General features: G+C 44.3%; 1 protein-coding gene across 1 annotated transcript; it reads left to right on the plus strand.

Annotated features, from left to right (window-relative positions):
• Nucleotides 1-14,211: 14,211 nt before the first annotated feature.
• LOC308422040 (olfactory receptor 2B11-like) lies at nt 14,212-15,156 on the plus strand (the record flags this gene model as incomplete). The annotated part of the gene is made up of 1 exon (XM_080918512.1): nt 14,212-15,156. The coding sequence occupies one exon, from the start codon at nt 14,212-14,214 to the stop codon at nt 15,154-15,156; it is 945 nt and encodes a 314-aa protein (XP_080774638.1).
• Nucleotides 15,157-22,476: the final 7,320 nt, after the last annotated feature.

Here is a 22,476-nt window from a genome sequence, read left to right on the forward strand (position 1 = left end):
CACTTTTCATAAGTTTACATTAAACTGTAGGAAGCTTTAGGGGCAACCAAAATCATAGATAAAGGTGATCGATCCAAATCCTAAACATCTCCAGCGTAAGCAGCCCCTGTAAAGGAAAGCTAGGACGTTCGGAGGGAGAGGCTGGGCGCTCCATCCAACCACCCCTCCCTTTTTGTGTTGTAAGCGAGGAAACTTGGGCCTTCCACATGTTAGGCAGCCATTTGACCACCGTGTGAAGAGGACGCTAGGAAGGACGCCTCAATTACCTCTGACGGAGAAAATCAGAAGCATTGCAGGTGATAGTCGGGAAGTTTAACTTTCCTGGACCCAAGTATGCGTAGAGCAAAGGGTACTGAGGCAGGGAGGAAGGAGCAGGCTGGGAAACTGACGAGCATCTGCTCCGGCTGAGCCCCCTGAGCGCTTTGTGAAAAGTTTATGCCCCTCCCCTGGCATTGTCTCATCCACGAACTCAACCAACATTAACCGTTTGTCTCTTATGTGGTAGCCATATTTCCAAAAGAGGAAAAATAGCTGTGAACAGAGTTAACTGAAAACTCTGGGGAGTCTTCATGCCGGTGGAAGAATGGAATAATAAACACGAGTGTGAATATGTACAATGAGTAACCGCGTCAGCTACTCTGAAGTCTGCGGCGGAGGGATGAACTAAAGAAAGAATATGGGCTACGTTTGGGTGGGGCAGGTACTTAGAGAGTATCCTGATGAATAAAATCACTGGCGAGCATTCTCTTTTTTTTAGACATTCATTTTGCGTGTGTGCATGTGTATGCAAACATGTGGGCATATGGATACCAGAGAACCACTTGTGGGAGTCGGTTCTCTCCTCATATAAATTCTGGGGACAACTGTGTCATCGGGTTTGGTGGCTGGAGCCTGTACCCCCTGAGTCACCCAATGGAAGCTGTATTAGCAGGGATGCCACAGTAAGCAGAATACGTAGCAAATGTAAATTAATAAGAAATTGCCCTTGGCCGTGCCTGGATCCCACCTCTGGCCATTTTGTTGGGGACCCTGTTGAAGTAGGTATGCACATAAAATATCTAAAATGAGCATCTGACCCATCTTAAATAGGTGGTTAGTTAAGTTCAGTATGTGGTAAGATGATTGTTCTAATCTTTAAAATAATTGTGCAAAAGTTCGGTGCCTCCTCCTACACACATGTTTGAGCCAGGTTCTCTGTCCTGAAACTCACTCTGTAGACCAGGCTGGCCTCAAACTCAGAGATCCACCTGCCTCTGCCTCCCTAGTGCTGGGATTAAAGTTGTGTACCACCACTGCCTGGTTTGTCCTTTATTTTAAATGTATGAATGAACATTCTAAGCATGATGTTAGCATCCTAAGTTTTAATGCCCCCCCAAAGATAAGTTAAGTCTTTAATCCCTGTATCTGGTATTAATGATACTTTGTTTGGAAATAAACCCATTCTTTGCATAAGTAATCAACTTCTGCTGTTGCTTTGTTTTATTGTTTTGTTGTGGGACAGGGTTCCTTATAGCCCAGGCTGACTTGGAACCCTGATGCTGACCTGTGCGCCTCCTGCTTCACCATTGTGCTCTGACAATGGTCTTACTGTGTTAAGGTGGGACACGGTCCAGTGCCTGGAGCTTTTGTAAGTGTAAAGAGGAAGCTTTAGATTCCGGGACAGGCACATAAGGGAGAAAGACCATGCGAAGACGGAGACAGATTTCAGAGACTTGTCACAGCCAAGGAATGCCAAGAAGCTTTCGTTAAATAGGTATAATAGGAGGTCAGTGTTTTAGATAAAGTGTCTCCGGGGGTCTCCATAGAACAGGTAGAAATGGAGTGTCCCCGCAGAAATGTGTCACTGAGAGAGAGAGACTGGGGCTGAGAGAAATTAAAAGTCCAAAGGCTTTTCTTTCTTTCTTTCTTTCTTTCTTTCTTTCTTTCTTTCCTTTCTTTCTTTCCTTTCTTTCTTTCTTTCTTTCTTTCTTTCCTTTCTTTCTTTCTTTCTTTCTTTCTTTCTTTCTTTCTTTCTTTCTTTCTTTCTTCCTTTCTTTCTAGCATGAGTGAGACAGCTAGACCAACAGTGTTTATCAGTGGCTGGTGGCTACTTTGAGTTTCTGTGCAGCGTTCTATCCCTGTCTCTGTGAAAGCTCACTAAATGGTTTTGTACACAGAGCAGATGTACTGGTCAAAAGGCAGACTTTCCTATTCTGTCAAAAGATCATTGAGGGATGCAGGTTACCCATCCTCACCTGGATGCTGGTTATCCATCCTCACCTGGATGCTGGTTACCCATCCTCACCTGGATGCTGGTTATCCATCCTCACCTGGATGCAGGTTATCCATCCTCACCTGGATGCTGGTTACCCATCCTCACCTGGATGCTGGTTACCCATCCTCACCTGGATGCTGGTTACCCATCCTCACCTGGATGCTGGTTATCCATCCTCACCTGGATGCTGGTTACCCATCCTCACCTGGATGCAGGTTATCCATCCTCACCTGGATGCTGGTTACCCATCCTCACCTGGATGCTGGTTACCCATCCTCACCTGGATGCTGGTTACCCATCCTCACCTGGATGCTGGTTATCCATCCTCACCTGGATGCAGGTTATCCATCCTCACCTGGATGCAGGTTATCCATCCTCACCTGGATGCAGGTTATCCATCCTCACCTGGATGCTGGTTATCCATCCTCACCTGGACTCCCAAGCTTAATAAACCCTGTTAGTCTTAAGTGACTCACACCATAGCATTTGAAGCCTGACTTGGTGGCTCACTCACACCTGTAATATCGGCACCTGGGAGGCAGAGACAGGAGACTTATTTAAAGACAGCCTGGGTTACATAGAGCAACCCTGGCTTACCCCACCCCCTAACCCCAAACAACCAATAATAACAGCCTTCGTATTCTCCACCACAAAGACAGATTGTGTTCCGTATCTTAAGACCTGTATGTCTGCGCCCATGTGTTGGTAGTGGAATATGTCCAGTTGTTAGTTTGTTCTCCCAGAATGAAGCTATTGATCATCCAGTGGTGCCTTAGCAGGGTGGGTCTACTTACTCGCTACAGCATCACTGAATTGACAGCTGGTCCTGGTGCCCTAAGAAACAAAGCTTTCCTAGGGTGTAGTGGAGATGTTTCTTTAGACTTGTTCTGGCTGTGTCCTGACTTGGAGCCACTTTAGTTCCTTACAGCCCACAACCGTGGCAGTGAGCTAAACAGAGCTCTATAGTGGGTAGCTGGGTCTATCAGGCTGGTTGAGATAAGGTCTGAGCCTATCTGTGCCAATCCTTCCTCAGCTTCTTGGGAAGCTGAGAGATCACAGCCATGCACCACCACACCCTCTTTAATTTGTCTTAAATACGAAACAGCTATAAAACTCTTAGCAACTCAATCCAAGAGTGAAAGACATTTAACGGTTTGGGGATCTGTTAATTCTCTGGTTGGCTATGGGGTTCTGGTTTATTTTTCTCAAACTCTGCCACCTTCTGGTAGACATTTGGGTCTGCAATTGCTGGTCAATTGACCATGGATCAAACCCCAAGTCCCCAGACATTTGAAACTTATTCCAGCCGAGGCTCTGACTCCAGGACAACAAGATACCATATCTGAACTATTTGAAGCCTCTAGATTTGTGTCAGTTTTCTAAAGGGTCACTAGGTAACTGACAGATTTATGATATTAGGCACAGTTTTAGCTTAATGTAATGCGCTGTGATAGGCATTTTTAAAAAACCGTCTTGTAAAGAGACAGAAAGAGAAAGATTTCAAAGGGCTACGGCCTCATTACATTCATGGTGTAGGCCAGTAGTTCGAACAGAGATGACCTGTGATAAAAGTAAGGGTTTGAAATGCCATATGTGCCACTAGGTTTCTTAATCAAAAGTATTTGCCCTCTCTGAGGCTCGAACTCAGGACCTTCAGATTATGAGACTGACGCGCTGCCTACTGCGCTAAGAAGGCACTGGCTTTGCACCTTTAGATAAAACTATTGATCCTACTTTTTTCACATTTCTGTAATCTTTTTGAAGTTAAGATTGTTCTCACCACCACCTTCCCCACAACAGAAATCAAAGAGTGGTGCACCGTGTCCACCACGCCACCCCGAGCAGCAGGAGACCACCGACAGCTGCAGTGCAGCCCATCAAAACCGTAAACGCAGTTAAAACACCGAAATCTTGTTTGTCCCTGTGCGTCAAAGGCAGTTCATGAGAGTGAACTTTTAAGAGGACAGAAGAGGCGAAAACCGCAGGAGCCGCAACCAAGATCGTTCCTTAACCGCAGCCCCCGAGCGCCCTCTACTGGTCCAGGCTCACGGGATACAGAGGGAATCAATGAAAGGATGGGCCGGAGGGGAGAACGGGAGGGGAAAATAATTCGCGATTGATTGATTGATTTGATTTGTTTGTTTGTTTGTTTGTTTATGTATGTATGTATGTATTTATGTATGTATGCATTTATTTATTTATTTATTTTGTATGTGTAAATTACTTAAAAGCGCTGTAATCCTCAGAATGTCATAATACCTCACAGTGTCATCTAAGGCACTGTCCGCTTGTCACAAATAAGTAGTCAGGAAATAAGACACAAACAAGGACACTGAACTTCGCGGTCAGTCGGAAAGTCTTTGCTTTTATATAGTTTCTAGAAATGAGATCTTTTGCATTTGGGGGTTTTGTTTTGAGATAGGGTTTCATTCTGTAGCCCAACCCGTCTTGGGTCTCAGCATGTAGCACAAATTCTCTGGCTTCAGCCTCCCGAGTTGTGGGAATTAAGAAGTGAAACTGTTATCAAAAGTTTTGGTACGTTTTATCGTCTCTGCTTCACTGTGAGGAAAGGCTAGGGAGCTTAACTCGGTTCCAATGGTGTGTGGGTAAGAGGGGCGCAGACACGGCTGCTTTTGGGGGAGTACGTGCCTCCCACGACCTGTGGAAGCCGAGCAGGTCCCTCCAAAAGCCTGGCTCTGATGCTTCTCCTCTGCCCTTGGCAAGGACCACAATCAACTCCACAGAGCACGGCATTTGGGGTTTGGACAGAGAGCCCTCTGTTTTCTGAGAAAGGCGAAGCAACTGGCCTCCTCTAAAGATTTCTCTGAGAGTAGGCTGCAGCAACTGTGGACAGGACGAAGAGTATCGTGGTTGGAACATCTACAGAATAGTTTACGTTTAAAATGTTATAACAAAAAATAGTAAGCCATACTTGTCTCCTTGACATCATTAAGGTCAGTGCCAGGAGTTTGTTTGTGAGGTAGTGTGGCTATACTATGGGGGTAAAAGATGCTGAATGGAGACTCCAGTTATTGGGGGGTTATGCTGGCTGGTTCTGTGTCAACTTGACACAAGCTGGAGTTATCACAGAGAAAGAAGCCTCAGTTGAGGAAATGCCTCCATGAGATCCAGCTGTAAGGCATTTTCTCAAGTAGTCATCAAGGGGGGAGGGCCCCGCCCATTGTGGGTGGAGCCATCCCTGGGCTGGTAGACCTGGGTTCTATAAGAAAGCAGGTTGAGCAAACCAAGAGAAACAAGCCAGTAAGTGACATCCCTCCATGGACTCTGCATCAGCTCCTGCTTCCTGACCTGCTTGAGTTCCAGTCCTGACTTCCTTTGGTGATGAACAGCAATGAATTAAGCTGAATAAAGCCTTTCCTCCCCAACTTGCTTCTTGGTCATGATGATTTGTGCAGGAATAGAAACCCTGACTGAGACAGGGATGAAACTGCAAATCTCACCCTCGACAGTCTTACTGTAAACTTGATGTACAAGGGCTTCTGACTTTATGTCATATTCTGCAACAGCAGTGTGTAAATAGTATTTCTAAATCTGTCCTTTTTTGTATCTTTAAAATTTTTGTAAAGAAATAAGAAAACGTCCACAAGTACTGCACGGTGACGTTGCCTTTGCGGTGAGCACTCACTCATTCCTACCTGACCCTTCTTGAGCTCAGAGCTTTGGAGCAGCTGTACTGACAGAGCCCAGAGTTACAATCAGTCTGTATCATCTTTGTGGACACAGGCAGGCAGAAGCCTATGACTTTCCCTGCACTTTACACTTTCTAGACCTGCTCTGCTGCCTTCTTCTCTTCACATTGCTGCCACAATTCTCAGACCATGTGGTTCAGTTATCCTGATATCATGCTTTAATTGGTTATCCTGATATCAAATTATCCTGATACCATACTTTGACCGGTCTACTTGGGACTGTTACTCCTAACTGTTAACTACATAGACTTTAGAGTTAACCTAGAAGACAAACCTCTGGGCATGTCTGTGAGGTGGGGAGGCCGACCTTGAATACAGGAGACTCTTCCATGGCTTAGGGTCCAGGACTGAGCACAAAGGAGACGGGTGGGACACAGTTCTGTTGGCAGAGTGTAGCTCCCACCCCTGCTGCACATCTTACACATATTGTCCTAGCTCTCTAGAAGCAAAAGCAGTACTGACACACACACGCACACACACACACACACATTTACCGAAGGCTTTCAGCATGGCATTCTTACTGTGGAATTTGTACAGATCTGCCAGCCATATAAATAAAAATCACAGAGACATACATATTTGAAAGCTTAGGCCTTTAGCTTGGGCTACCTCCCTGATAGCTCACGGGGAGCTAGCTCATCTAACTCAATCTTGTTCTGGCCCATGACCTGACACATGGCTAGTTCTTCACCTCTCTCAGTTTCTTCTAGTGCCCCTGGCCAATATCTGCTGCCCACCTACTTCTCCCAGAGACCCTCTCTCTTGGCCCAGAAATTCTGCTCTCTCTTATTGCTTCGGCTACTGACCACCAGATCTTTACTAAAACCAAAAGACAAATACGAAGATCTGACTAGTACTTAGCTATCAGCGCCTCTCTGTCACATACAAGAGTCGGTATCTCGGTCTTTCAGAATATGAAAGATTTGTTTGTTAAACAGTGGCCTAGCTTCTTCTTTGTCCTTTCTTTTCTGGAGAGGGAGAAAAGCAAATGTCCCCAGGGTTTTAAGTCTCCTTAATCCGATGTAATTTGTTTTGGATGCTGGATAATCCAGCATCATGTCACCTGTTTTGCATATAATTTTTCAGGTATTGCCAAATGTTTGTTTTGTGTTGTTTTTCAAGACAGGGTTTCTCTACGTATGTAGTCCTGGCTGTCCTGGAGTTCTCTCACTCTTTGTAGATTAGGCTGGCCTCAAACTTAGAGATCTGCCTGCTTCTGCCTCCCGAGTGTTGGGATTAAAGGTGTCTGCCACCATCTCTTAGCAGGAATCACTAAGTTTTAACCACAATCATTTATATCTGTTTATATGCCGTTAGACCTCAGAGAAGGCTTTTAGCACTCAAGGGGATAAAATAAATTAACCCCAATGGAATACAAACTTTAGTTCTGCATCTGGGGGAAAAAAAAGGTCTGATTTTCTAATGTGGTGACTCTGACTTGAATTGCCTAGGGAACTAGTTAAAATACACATGCTTTGGGACGTATTCTCAGAAATTCTAATTTTATTTGGTCAGTGGCCTAGGAATGTGTTTTTTAGTAAGCACTCTAAGTGCCATCGAGGCAAGCAACTTTGCAAAACACTGGGTTATAATTGTGACTAGGCCACCTGTACTGAGACATAAATCACACCAACAGCAATTGTACTAATTCATGAACTACACCAATGGTGGTGCACACAGGCTCATGAACAACACTGTGATGGTTTGTATATGCTTGGCCCAGGGAGTGGCACTATTAAAAGGTGTGGCTCTGTCGGGGGAGGTGTGTTACTATGAGTGTGGGCTTTAAGACCTTCATCCTGGCTGCCTGGAATACTATTCTGCCAGCAGCTTTCAGACAAAGATGTGGAACTCTCAGCTCCTTCTGCACCATGTTTACCTGGATGCTGCCAAGTTCCTGCCTTGATGGTAATGGACTGAACCTCTGAACCTGTAAGTCAGCCCCAGTTCAATGTTGTCTTGTAAGAGTTGCCTTGGTCATGGTGTCTGTTCACAGCAGTAAAATCCTAACTAAGACACAGTGCTGTGCACGGACTCATAAACTATACCAGCACTGTGCACTCACTCATGGACCACACCAGCAGTGTGAACTCACTCATGGACCATACCAGCAGTGTGAACTCACTCATGGGGGACCATACCAGCAGTGTGAACTCACTCATGGACCACACCAATGCTGTGTATTCACTCATGGACCACACCAGCAGTGTGAACTCACTCATGGACCATACCAGCAGTGTGAACTCACTCATGGACCACACCAATGCTGTGTATTCACTCATGGACCACACCAGCAGTGTGAACTCACTCATGGACCACACCAATGCTGTGTACTCACTCATGGACCACACCAATGCTGTGTACTCACTCGTGGACCACACCAGCAGTGCTGTGTCTTAACTCATGAGTTGTATTTCTCCTACTATCAGATTGACAGGAGCAGTTATTTACTGGAATTCATTGAACCTCAATTTTTCCATATAGAATCTCAATGAACCCAAGGATCCCATCAAATAAACATTTCAATCTGCATCTTGAGGATGAAGATACAGGTTTAGAGTGTTCACTGTCACATAGCAAGTGTCCAAGTTCAGTTTCAAATCCAAGACTACTTAGGAACCTATGACCCTCTTGTGGTGTTTGTCTTCTATTTCCTTAGAGTCGAGGGTGATGTTTACAGACATAAAGAGAAACAAACTTGAGTAACTGAGACTAGTCTCAAACCTTAGTCTTTTCTGTCTCAAGGGTCCTAAAATAGTTTTGATATTTCTTTTCAGGAAGAGAATGCACCAGCCTAGTAAAATGTTGTTTAATTCCATTTACTCCCAAAGGAAGAAAATATAAAAAGAAGACCTCAGATATATATGTAAGAGGTTCTCTATGGAGAAGAAATAGATCAGGTCAGGAATGTTGACACACGCCATTGCTGTGATTCCAGCACTTGGGAGGAGGAAGGACGAGAATCTGGAATCCTAGATTCTCTACTACAAAATGAGATGAGGTCAGCCTGGGCTATGAGATGAGGTCAGCCTGGGCTATGAGATGAGGTCAGCCTGGGCTATGAGATGAGGTCAGCCTGGGATACATGAGATCCTACCTTAAAACACAAAAACAAACTAGAATGGAAGGGAGAGAGGGACTTGTAAGAATGTACAATTTCCTCATCTCTTAAGTTGTATCATGTTGTTTCTGCTGTGGATGTTGTCTATTCATCCTCTGCCTTTTCAGATTCAAGAGTGGAGGTGAGGATGGGATGGGCATGGTGGGGGTGGGGATGGGATGGGATGGGCATGGTGGAGGTGGGATGGGATGGGCATGGTAGGGGTGGGGATGGAATGGGCATGGTGGGGGTGGGGATGGGATGGACATGGTGGAGGTGGGGATGGGATGGGCATGGTGGGGGTGGGATGGGATGGACATGGTGGGGGTGGGATGGGATGGGCATGGTGGGGGTGGGGATAGGATGGACATGGTGGAGGTGGGGATGGGATGGGCATGGTGGGGGTGGGGATGGGAGGGGCATGGTGGGGGTGGGGATGGGATGGACATGGTGGGGGTGGGGATGGAATGGGCATGGTGGGGGTGGGGATGGGATGGGCATGGTGGGGGTGGGATGGGATGGGCATGGTGGGGGTGGGGATGGGATGGACATGGTGGGGGTGGGATGGAATGGACTTGGTGGGTGGTTTAGCCCAGTAATCCTGCACTTAGGAGGTGGAGGCAGAAGGCTCGGGTTTAGAGATCATCTTCAGCCACATGGTCAGGTCAAGGCCGGACTCAAAACAAACAAACAAAAAACAAAAATAAAAAAAGAAGAAGGAGAAGGAACTGTTTGACATACAGCTCTGAGCAACTTGGTCAGGAACCATCTGATAGGCTTGGAAGGGCAGCCTTGGTGCTCCAGAGTGGGCGGGACAAGAGTCTTTAACCATCTTTAGAGTCGCCGCCTTTCTTCTACCTCGTTCTGTGCAGCACTTTACTCCAAAGAGCTTTTCAAGTGACGGAGTTGGTTGAAATTGTGCCAGCTTCTGGAAGAAATAAAAAGAGAATCTTAATGCTTTTAAGGCAGTTAAAACAAATGATCTAAACCTTGACTATGGTGAGCTTTCACAAACAAAATCTGCACCAATACTCCATACAGTACTGACCTCAGAAAGTACACCTTGCTGGCTGCAAAACCTTCACTTAGTGTTTGAATTGAAAAATGTGAAAATCTTATACGTCTTGAATGAATTATTTAATTTCTTCATGCTTCAGGCTACAGATGAGGACAATAAAAATGCCCACTTAAACTATGAGGGACCTTCCTTCAAATGGTGTTTGAAATGATTATTATTATTACTATTTTTATTGCGTGAGTGCATTGTGTGAGTGTGTGTGTGTGTGTGTGTGTGTGTGTGAGAGAGAGAGAGAGAGAGAGAGAGAGAGAGAGAGAGAGAGAGAGAGAGCATTTGAGTACTCTTGGAGGCAGAAGAGATCAACCCTGGAGATAGAGCTGTAGGTAGGTGTGAGCCACCCAGCGTGAGTGCTGGGAACCAACCACTGGTCCTTTGCAAGAGCAGAAAGTGTTTTTAGCTGTTAAGTCATCTCTCAGGTCCTATTATTATTGTTATTAATACATTTGTTTGCTTTCTGAAAATTGGGGAAGCAAATTCTTCTCTCCCTTGGTAGTCAAATGATATTAGTGGATGGAAAATCTGACGCAATCCCTAATTGTCGCCAAGGTGGTAAATATGAACCCGATGCTCCAGGGAAACTCATTTGCCGACGGCAGTCTCTCAGGGAGGGCTGGGCACCGGGTGGAAGCTGCTTTTATTTTTTCTGAGTCAGCCTTAGAGCCAGGAGAGATTTTTTTTTTTTTTTGTCACATGACCTGTCACATCAAGACTTTAGAGGCTCTTCAGTCCCTAGCCTGATTAGACCCACTTAATCTCTCTCTAAACCTGAGGAATCTGGTTCTTCAGCAACATTTCTCCTGACTATGTATCTATAGCTGATCACGTCTGCTTAATAAATCCCAACAAACAGAGGTATGTGCTAGTAATCTACCTTTCTACCAACACAGACTAAATATCCCTGGTTTAGTTTAGTTTTATTTGGTTTTGAGAGGAGTACTACATGAATGTTCTGGGACACATAAGATTAACTAGGCTAAGTAAGATACTTGATCTAACTTCTTGATCCAGCAAAGAAATGGTCAACTTCAGTATAGAATGAGAGGGAAGGTTGTGGTTGAACAAATTCTTTAAAATATAAAACACCGAAGATAATTCAAGAATCAAGTTGTGCAAACAATGGACAAGTCCAAATTCTTGAGGATGTTTTTTGAGAAGACGGGGTGTCATTCTCTTTCTCTACTTCTTTATCTGTGAATGTCTGGTCCCCCTCAATGACTCGTATCTTCTCTGGTTAGACACAGTCCCTTGTCACTGTCTTTGTCTTCATATGTCCCTGGTCTTGGTAATTAAACTATTATAACTATCCCAAACACAGGTTCTGGTACTTGATGATTTTTCAAATCACTAGCTGGTTAAGCTGACCCAGAGGTAAAAGGCCCCAGGAGACTCACTCAAACTGAGTCTTGAATGCCAAACTTAAAATTTGCCTTCTAAAGATACTTGTGATTTGAGCTATGCATCTCTCAGAATGTCCACAGGAGTGCCCTCCCCTCCTTCTGTCCATTCCATTTCCAGCCTCCTAGAGATGAAAGTTTGGGTTTCTAGCTCCTCTGTTGTAAAGCCACGCCTCACTTCTGTTTGTCACCCCCACCCTACCTGCTGATGCTCTCCCCGTGCAAGCTGCTCTCACCTCACCCCCCAGCTTCCCATCTCTTCTGTGCTTCCCCATCGTCCTCTGTAGCAAATGTCCTTAAGAGCTACTCCAGCCATCCCACTCTTGTCCAGACACATATTTGCTTGGCCAGTGTGTTGAACGTAGCGATCAAGGTTTTCTACACTGTGGACTAGCATTGCTCTTACAACCTGGTTTTCCACTATAACCTGTGATAATGTTATCTACACATGTGCTTTTATCAGGTTGCTAAAGTCAGCCATAGAACTGAGCAGGTTTTCCTCAAACACTTCCCTTCCCTGCAGGTAACTTGTGTTTTCACGACTTCAATAAAAAAAAAGTGTGTGCTTCTGAAGTCTTTGGCCATCGTTTATAAGTATTAACACTCGCTAGTCTTGGCAATTTTCCACTGTATTAAAGGCACAGAGTCAAGATTTTTAAGATGTAATACCATGAGCTTTCAGTGGAAAAATAAAACCAACTTTCTCATTCACCACTCACACTTCCTGATCTTTTAGGGACCAATCATGGCTGTGGATAAGGTTCTTCCTCAGGGGATCACCGAGCCATGGGAGGTAGTCCTGTTCTTACCACCTGTCCATCATGATTAAACAGCTTGAAAATGTTTTACAATCCTCCCATGGTCCTCTATCACACATCACAGGGATTCTAGCAACAACATTCGGGCCTGTCACTTCAAAATCAGGTTTTTATCGTGTAACAAAGAATAAACAACTTCCAAAGACTTGTCCAGGAAACTGAAACACGTCTCTCTTGTCACGATAAATTCTCATGTAATTTCTTTGGCTAAAGTTTCTTAACATTAATCCCAACATATGGTATCTAAATTTCTACCCTAAACTAGGAAATGTCTATGTAGATTTTCAAATGTATTATCCTTTTCCTCGGGCTTGACTTTTTTGAATTTGTTCTAAGCTTTTATGCATATTAAACATGCTACAAGGCGAATCCTCTTTTATTTCTCACAGAGCTTTCTCAATGGGCAAGTAAGATGTTTTTTTCAAAACTTATTTTAGGGACATTTTAGGTTAATAGTAAAGTTGAGCGAAGGTACAGAGATTTCCCATAATCCCATCACCTCTACGCATGTGTAGTTTTTCCTCTTTCCCACCACAAAGGACCATTTGTTGCAATCAGCGAGCTAACATTGATGGAGTGATTGCTCCAAATCCAGAATTTACATAGGAATTAGCCTTTGGTATTGCACATCCTGTTCACTGTGGCATATACCCACCTTCACAGAGAGCCGTGAGCACAGAAATGATGAACCAGTTTCATTGTCCTAAATCTTCGGTGTTACAGTGGTTCTTACTTACACTCTGTCACTAGCAGCCACTGATGGTTTTAACATCTCTACCGTGCCATTCATCTGGAATGACAGTCTGTTTGAACACCACAGTGTTTCACATATAGTTTTCTCACATTGGCTTCTCTGGTGTCTTTTCATGGTTTGAAAGCTCAACTTTTTAGTACTGAATGAGTTTTGTTATTTAGACATACCATGGTTTATTACTCCACTCACCAACTGAAAGACTTGTCAGTTATTTCTAAGTATTGGCAGCCACGAGCAAAGCAGGCTGTGTGTAACATTTGTGTGTACGTTTTGCATGGACATGCCTTTTCAGTACATCTGGAAAGGGCTCAATTTCTAGCTGAGTCTGACAGCTTACATTTAGAGCTGTAAGAGTCTTCTAAGTAATGCACCATTGTGCACCTGACCAGCACAAATGGGAATGCCCATGGCCCCGTGTCTGGCAGCGTTTGTTCTTGTCTCTGCCCTAGCTCTTGGGCTTATCTATGCTCTAGCATTTGGTGTTGCTTGTGTGCTAGTATTTGGTCTTGATTATGTACTACCATTTATTTGGCCTTGTCTATGTACTACAAGTTAATCTTGTCTGTGTTGTAGCACTTGGTGTTCTCTGTGTTCAAGCCCTGAGGACGTGCATCACACCCCCCTTACCTGTGAGGAATCTAGGTAAACAACACACATTGGCACCACTGGTCAGAAAAAAGGAATACTGAAGCAAAATGAAAAGTTGATCCCTGCCCCCCCCCCCCCACTTTTTCTACTGACTAGTTGTTCTTCTAACCCAAAGAAGTGAAAAAAGGAGCTGCCACTTCGCCTGATTCCTGACTTGTTTCAAATGCCTCGATGAGAAATTTCTCCTTAAAAGACAGCGAGGAGAGGAAAGTGAGCATTACACAGAACATCTTTGTCCCCAGGAAGTTTTCCAGATGTTTGAAATGTTACCTATTGATTACATATTTATCACCACTGCTCTGATTACTATGAATGGCAAATACCAACTCTTGCCCTAGGGAAAAAATAAAAATGTATTTTCTTCTAGTATCCTCAGAATTTCTGCCTAGTTGTAATTTTTTAAAGTCATCCTTTTCTTTCTTGGTTTTATCAGGTGTCTCTCCTTTGAAGCCTCAATGAAGCTCATTAGTGGAGATTTCCCGGATGATTTCATTCTTCTGGGCTTTACCAAGTACCCATGGCTGGATCTTCCTCTCTTCTTTGTCCTCCTAACTTCCTACATGTTCACACTGATGGGAAACATTGCTATTATTTTGGTTTCTCAACTGGATTCCCAGCTCCAAAGCCCCATGTATTTCTTCCTCACCAGCCTTTCATTTTTGGATCTCTGTTTCACCACTACAACTGTCCCTCAGATGTTGTTTAACTTACAGGGACCCAACAAGAACATCAGTTATATAGGCTGCATGGCCCAGGCCTACGTGTTTCATTGGCTAGGCTGTACTGAATGTGTGCTTCTCGGCATCATGGCCTTAGATCGCTATGTGGCTGTGTGCAAGCCTCTGAGGTACTCTGTCATTATGGACCACAGGCTTTGTCTGCAGCTGTCTGGCACTGCTTGGCTCACTGGCTTGGCTAACTCACTACTACAGTCTACACTTACCATACAGTTACCCCTGTGTGGGAACCGGATGCTGGACCACTTCTTCTGTGAGCTGCCTGGGCTCATAAAGATGTCTTGTGGGAACACCACCGTCAATGAGATTGCCTTAGCCGTGGTGGCCACATTCTTGATAATGGGTCCCCTCTCCATGATATTTGTGTCTTATAGTTACATTGCCCAAACTGTATTTCGAATGCCTTCCGCGGCAGGGAGACTCAAGGCTTTCAACACTTGCTCATCACACCTGCTGGTGGTGTCTTTATTTTATGGACCAGGGATCTACATCTACATGCAACCCTCAGAGGATGGCTCCCAAGACCTCATCAAGGTCTTGACTCTGTTTTACTGTGTCATCACTCCCATGGCTAATCCATTCATCTACACTCTGAGGAACAAAGATGTCATCGGAGCTTTGAAGAGACTTCTGAGGAAGGCCATTTCAACCAAGGGGATATGAAAAGCGTTCCTTGATTCTGAATGGAAAGGTTCAACGATCATGTGAAACATCAATCTGTTTTGTCTGAAGTAGGGAATTGTTGACTTAAACTTTGTAATCTCATACTGCAGCTTCTAGAGTGCTTGGATTACAGGTGCATATCACCAGACACAACCTAAATTTTTACATCAAAACCACTGTCACATCTCCAGTGCTTGGGTTACATCTTGAGTTGTTGGCCAAATGGGTCCCTAGACTCACTCAATCATTGCATGTTACTGTCAAAGTTATCTTCCACAACCTGATGGTAAGGCCCTGTTAGTGATGACATCACCTAATTACATCATAGAGCATGAAAAAAATTGATCTGGCGCCCGACTAGAAGCTTCACTGTTGGAAAGTTCTAGTCACACTACTGGAGGAGAAAAGTAATAGCACCAAGCTACAAAACCTGCAACCAACAGGCAGCAACTACCTGTAAAAATCACCGGCCCAGTAGTGGCATAAATGGGAGTAACTAACTACTTTTTCTAAAAATTAGATTTAAGGTGGTACTCCATGAGATGGAACCCATACCCGACACTATTCATCAGGTCAAGAACCTGAGACTAGACAGGGAAAAATCTACTACTGTTATTCTGCTAAGTGAGCAGAGCGGCGAAAAGCTACCGTAACACAGTGCTTTGTGCGTTCGTTTGCAGTAAACGGCATTGAAATCAGAGACCCACAACTGATCAACGTGCAGAGAACGGAGCCTTAAATCAAACTCAGTCTTTATCAAACGCTGCCCCTCAAGGCTCAAGGATCTATGTGTGGGTAAGAGGAGGCTGAGAGATGTCAAGAGCCAGAGGTAGAAGATGACTCCAAAGAAAGTGTCTTCCAGATACAACAGGGTTGGTTCACAGAGTCGTGATAGCAAACACAAGCCCAAGTCAGACAAAAACTCTGCATGGAGAAGGGAAAGTGGTCACAAATCTGACGCCTAACTAAGAAGGCATTTGAAATTGATACTTGCTAGGAGAGGGGAAATCAGCCCCCTCCCTTCAACGGAGTGACAACGAGGTGTAGCAACCCTACTCCAGGGCAGGTCTCATTCCCAGGAGTGGTTGGTTAACACAAAATGGAACCTGTGTGTTTTGTGTCCTTCTTGTTTTGGTTTATTATAGTATTTTTTTGGTCTTACTAGTTCTTTTGTTTGAGTATTTTCATTTGTTTGTTTGTTTGTTTGTTTGTTTTTGAGAGAGGGAAAGAACAAAGAGTATAGTTGAGGGGAAAACTATGATCAAAAAAACAAGTTGGGGAGGAAAGGGTTTATTCAGCTTACACTTCCACATTGCTGTTCATCACCAAAGGAAGTCAGGACTGGAACTCGAGCAGGAAGCAGGAGCTGATGCGAAGGCCATGGAGGGATGTCACTTACTGGCTTGCTTCCCCTGGCTTGCTCAGCCTGCTTTCTTATAGAACCCAGATCTACCAGCCCAGGGATGGCACCACCCACAATGAGCTGGGCCCTCTGCACTTGATCACTAGCGGAGAAAATGCCTTACAGCTGGATCTCATGGAGGCATTTCCCTAACTGAGGCTCCTTTCTCTGTGATGACTCCAGCCTGTGTCAAGTTGACACAAAACCAGCCAGTACATTATATAAAATAATTTAAATAATAATCACAATGAAAACCCCTGAAAAGTCAAGTCAAGGTAACTTTTACTAATGGTCATGTTGTAATACCTTCCTAAGAAAACACTTAAAAGGCGGGGTGAGAATGTTTTGGAAATTTCAGTATGAAATTACTCAACAATGCCAAGAGCATGTGAAGTCTTTGGACAAACATCTAAAAGGAATAACCTCAAAAATTACTGTACTGTGTTATAACTTTAAAAACCTAAAAATAATGGTCAAAACTGTGTGAGTCTTTTTTCTTTAGAGTATAAAACTACTTTTATGAGTTCTTACCTGGAAGCATTTAAAGAATTTATCAAATGAAGAAAAGGAGAAACCAAGATCAAAAGGAAGTGATGGCAAAGAATAGCTCTGATTCCACAAAACGTTAGTGTGGTTGGTAATCAAATTGGGTCTGGACTGCATATCACAAATTATAATGAGCTAAATGTTAAAATTATAAATCTATATTTTTATTTACAAATATATTTTCTACTACAGCTATTACAAAGGAATATGTGCATATTTATGGCCTTCGAATGAATGAAAAATAAGAGAAAAATTTGATGACCATAAATGATAAACGTGTATATCAAGGTGAAAAAAGTCCCATGCTAGGTGTGGAGGCACACCCTCTTAGCTCACTCTTCAGAAGCAGAGGCAGGTGGATCTCTCTGAGTTTGAGGCTAGCCTGGTCTACACAGCAAGTTCCTAGGTTACCTAATTAAACTGTTAAAAAAAAAAGTTCCCTAAATTGAACAAACTGAAATAAACATATTCATAGATGAGGAGTGGGAGGACCCGGAGGGAGAGGCTGAGGAGTGGGAGGGCTGGGAGGGAGGGGCTGAGGAGTGGGAGGATCGAGAGGGAGGGGCTGAGGAGTGGGAGGATCGAGAGGGAGGGGCTGAGGAGTGGGAGGATCGAGAGGGAGGGGCTGAAGAGTGGGAAGACCGGGAGGGAGGGGCTGAGGAGTGGGAGGATCGAGAGGGAGGGGCTGAAGAGTGGGAAGACCGGGAGGGAGGGGCTGAGGAGTGGGAGGATCGAGAGGGAGGGGCTGAGGAGTGGGAGGATCCGGAGGGAGGGGCTGAGGAGTGGGAGGACTGGGAGGGAGGGGCTGAGGTGTGGGAGGACAGCTAGGGAAGGGAGCAAATGAGAACGAAGTGTAACACCGCACTGATGGCCTCTTTAAGAGAGGAGCTGCTCCTTAGCTGCCTTCCCTCTACTTTTTCCAAAGTAGATACCGGAAAATCAGGAGTTCAGGGCCAGCCTTGGCTCCACCACGCCCCCATCCCCACCCCCAACAGTAACAATTCCAACAAAACAAATGAAGAAACAAAACAGGTATCTACTAGGATAGGCGATATCCACATGTTATAGCAGGGGAATTTTAAATGTTTTAAATGTCTCTAGACACAGTGCTATTGAAGGTATACAGAGTGATTATTTCAGTATGTGCACACATGACAAAATCAAGCTAATTATAATGTCCAGGACATAGTTACTTTGTGTGTGTGTGAGAGTGTGTGTAGTTCTCCGCTTGCAACAATGATATTCTCTCTCCCTCTCCGCCTTCCCCCTCTGTTTGTTTTCCGAGGTTGCTCATTATTAATTAATTTATCATTATTAATTTACCCTCGGGATGACAAGATGAGATTAATAACATTTACTCTCACCCAAAGGGAATGTCTTCACCGATACTTGCAGGCTCCCGACGGGACACCTCCTGGGCTTAAAGGCTTCCAAATTCACAGGCTAAATTTGGCCCCAATACCCATTAGATAATAACTCTAAATATCTAAAGTTTACAACTCTCGCCAGTCAGGGATCTGAAAAATGGAAGATTTTTCTATGTAAAAGCTTTTTCCTACCTTCACCACTTTTTTCCCCCGATCCAACTAAATGACTCTCACCCCACTCGCTCCTGATACCCTACTCTGCCACCCACCAGGCCGCTGTCAGCTGTTTGCTCCAGTGGGCAGTCTTAAATTTCTACTTCCTCGGAAATGTTTATCTCTGAGCTCTGCTTTCTTTCCATTCTGATCCACACCATCTCTAAGCCAGCTGTGTCGGGAGAAGGGATCTCTGCGGGCCACACAAGCAGCTCTGTGCACCAACCTCAGGAGAGCCCCACAACAGCTTAGAGCATTCTGCTCAAACAGCACTGCAGGGACCCACATAAAGGCAGAGGCTGCCTGCGGTGACTGCAAGAGATCTCCTCACATGCACATTATACCCTGCCTGTTTTTGTCTCTGTTGATCGATAGATAAATGCCATTCCTTTCTAAAGTATAACAAACGGGACTTTACCTCCGGAGCTGTCATTTCAGATGGTTACATGAAGTAAGGGTTGGGCAGATGCCTCAGTCGGTAAAGGTTTGCTTATGTTCACAGGAACCTGATTTGGATCTCTGGAACCCACGTGAAGGCACAGGCATGTAACCCTAGAATGGCGAGGTAGGGAGAAGAGAATCCTGGGAATTGATTGCCAGCCATTCTAGTGGTGTTGGTGAGCTCTAAGTTCAGTGAGACACCCTGTCTCAGAAATTAAGATGGAGAGCAATAAAGGGAGACACCTAACACTGACGAACCTGTGCATGGACGTGCACATGGGGTAACGAACATTCTAGAAAATAATGTCATGAACTAAACATAACTCAAACACCAGATCAATGCAGATGACATGATTTATTGTAATCAGATCACTGTTGGACCCGAATAGCCCAACAATGGGGTATCCACTCCCATAGAAACACAGAGTCTGAGAACGATGCAATAAGCAAGAGGTTTAATTGATAAGTCTAGTGCACTGGGGTCGTTCTGCAAGTGGGACAGAGATGACTCTGAGGTTTCAAAGTACACAGTTTTTATACAGTTCTGAGGGCAGATTTCAGCAACAGAATGGGATGGTGGCATCTCATTGGTGGGTTACGGTGACGCTTGGATTTATTGGATGAGGGGGTTTAGGCTGATGATGATATATTTGGGGCTTTTCCATGAGACCTTGTGGCTGTCAGCCAGTAAATTTTGTCCTTGTTTTGTTTCTCAGAACAGGGTACTTTGAAAAAGTTTCAGAGCAGGGACAACTTAACCTGGCTAGGAGCCTCACAACATTCTTGGGTGTTTTGGAAAGTCACAGGGAGGGGGGCAACTTGTCCCTAGGTAGCCTGGCCAACAAGGAAGTCCCTTAGGCCGAGGTGGGGTGGGTTCCTTAATCTCTATTTGTCCCGCATGGGGGGAGGAGGGGAATCTATGGAATGTAGAGGGCAGGAGTGTCAATTGCAGAGACACGTTGACTTCCTTCACAGATACACAATAAAGTTTAAGGTGTGAGTACTTAGAAACTCCTTTACAAAGTACTTGTGGCTACGAGGGTGGGTTCTAAAGCTAAATGGCCTAAGATTTAATGTGGTCTCTACCCAAGATTCTACAGAGGTAGGTCATATCAGCAGACTATAACATACATGTGGCGTCTCCCCATTAATGGCATCTGTTAGCTCTGGGAGCTAAAGATAACAACAACCTAGGAAAGAAGTGTCCCAATAACCCTTCTGGGGAATTTGGATGAGGTCTGCCTCTACAGCAAAAGGCATGTGAGGTCTACGTCCATAGAGAACAAAAAGGTCACCTTAACATATATCCACCTTCCGATTTCTGGATGGAATGAAGGTATTTTGTTTTATTTCCCCCCAAATTGAAGAGATTAACTGCACACTTAACTGTACTATTTTCCCCGGATGTCTGTGGTTACAACACCTTTGCGTTCCCAACAGTTATACATGTATAGGTGACAAAGTCAGCTCAGTCAGTCAATGGGGTCTCAAGGGAAGGACGGAGGATGGAAAAGAAAAAGACAATTAGCCAACACTGTACTATGACTCCAGCCAGTGCTAAGGCTGAAGCGGGTTCATTTTTTTCCTCACTGCTTTTATATCATTCTAGGCACATACAAACAATAGGGTCAGTCCTAAGGCATAAACAAAGTAGTCAAGAAACAAACAAGGCATAAACTGAGTGGTTAAGGAACAAAGTATAAAGCCCCAAGATTACTGTATTCAGAGTCTTTTTATTTATTTATTTATTTATTTATTTATTTATTTATTTATTTATTTATTTTTATTATTATTTTGTGTATTCAGAGTCTTAACAAGTTCCATCCAGATATAAAAAACACATTCCTCAGCTGTATTCCTCTTGAGCCTACTTCCTTGTCCTGGCCCAATGTCAAATTCCTGCCGAATTCCTAGAAGGCAGCCCCAAAAGCTCTCCGCAGACAGGCAAGGCCTGAAAGACATTCTGATCTTTAATACTGTACTACAGAAAGAAGGGCTTGGTGAAAAAAAATATTAAATTCCTCTGTACTTTTCAAATTTAAAAATAATGACGAAGAAGTAACAGTATTGAAGAAGTCGAAGTGGGAAATTCTCTACCCTTGATGCTCCTACTCTACACATTCCTTAAATTCTCCCTCTTCTCCCCGCACAAGTGGAAACAATGGCCCAGTGGCCCAACCTGCCTCGGTCTAAGGGACTTCCTTGAGTAAATAATTCTCTCTCAGGAGAATCGTAGAATGTACTGACTGTTAGCAATCTGACCCTCTGGTCCCAGACAGGGTCCTGACGAATATGCTCACCAATCAACAGGTTTAAAGGGCAACATGCTTAGCCAATGAATTTAAATTAAAACCTTACTGATATAGCCTGCACCCTTAAAAATTATAAAAACTGCTTGTAACAACCTTCAGGGTTGCCTCTCCTCTGGATGTAGGTCACCCCAGTGCACTAGACTAATAAACCTCTTGCTTTTGCATCAATTGCTGCCTCTGTGTCTCTCTGAGAGGGGGTCTCCTGGATACAAAGGCTCTCCGAGCCTTTCAGTATAAGGTAGAGTAGTGATGGGCTCACCCAGTACGTTCTATAAAGTAGGTGGACTGAAATGGTGGAGAAGACTTAAGGGAGGATGCTGCCAGCCATGTCTACTCTCTCCTATTAGTACCCTTTTGCTTTCTCTGTCCCAGCCACTTTATCAAACTAGCTCTCTTCCTTTAAGAATACAGGGGCTGGCTGGAGAGATGGCTCAGTGGTTAAGAGCACTTAATAGAGGTCCTGAGTTCAATTCCCAGAAACCACATGGTGGCTCACAACCACCATCTGTAAAGGGATCTGATGCCCTCTTATGATGTGTCTGAAGACAGCTACAATGTACTCATATATAATAAATAAATAAATCTTTAAATAAAATAACGCAGGGGCACTTCTGCCTGACAGACTTTGTATTCAGTTGTTCTGCATGAACTGCTCTTCAAGTAGTCATGTGACTTGCTCCTCACTTCTGCTCAGCTGTTGAACGAAGCCGTCCCTGACTACACTGCTGACTACATCGCTGAGAACTGGAAGCCTTGCTCCTTTATGTATATTCCCTATGTCCTTTACATGTATCCTCTCTTATCGGCACCACAAGTGTTTGTCTCCTGTTCCTCAGACATAAATACCGAATCTGAGATTCTGCTTTATTCTTTGGAGACAATCTAAGGCCTCCCCCACTGTGTGATTACACCTGTATTCCACCATGCTGAGCAAGAAACTATGTGCCGTGTACACAGTCAGTTGAGTTTGAATCACCACTCACTACCTGTGACTTAAACTCTGCGTGTCAATGATCTCATCTGTAATATGGGGGCAATA

Source organism: Micromys minutus, assembly GCF_963924665.1.
Source record: "Micromys minutus genome assembly, chromosome: 6".
NCBI classification, from domain to species: domain Eukaryota; kingdom Metazoa; phylum Chordata; class Mammalia; order Rodentia; family Muridae; genus Micromys; species Micromys minutus.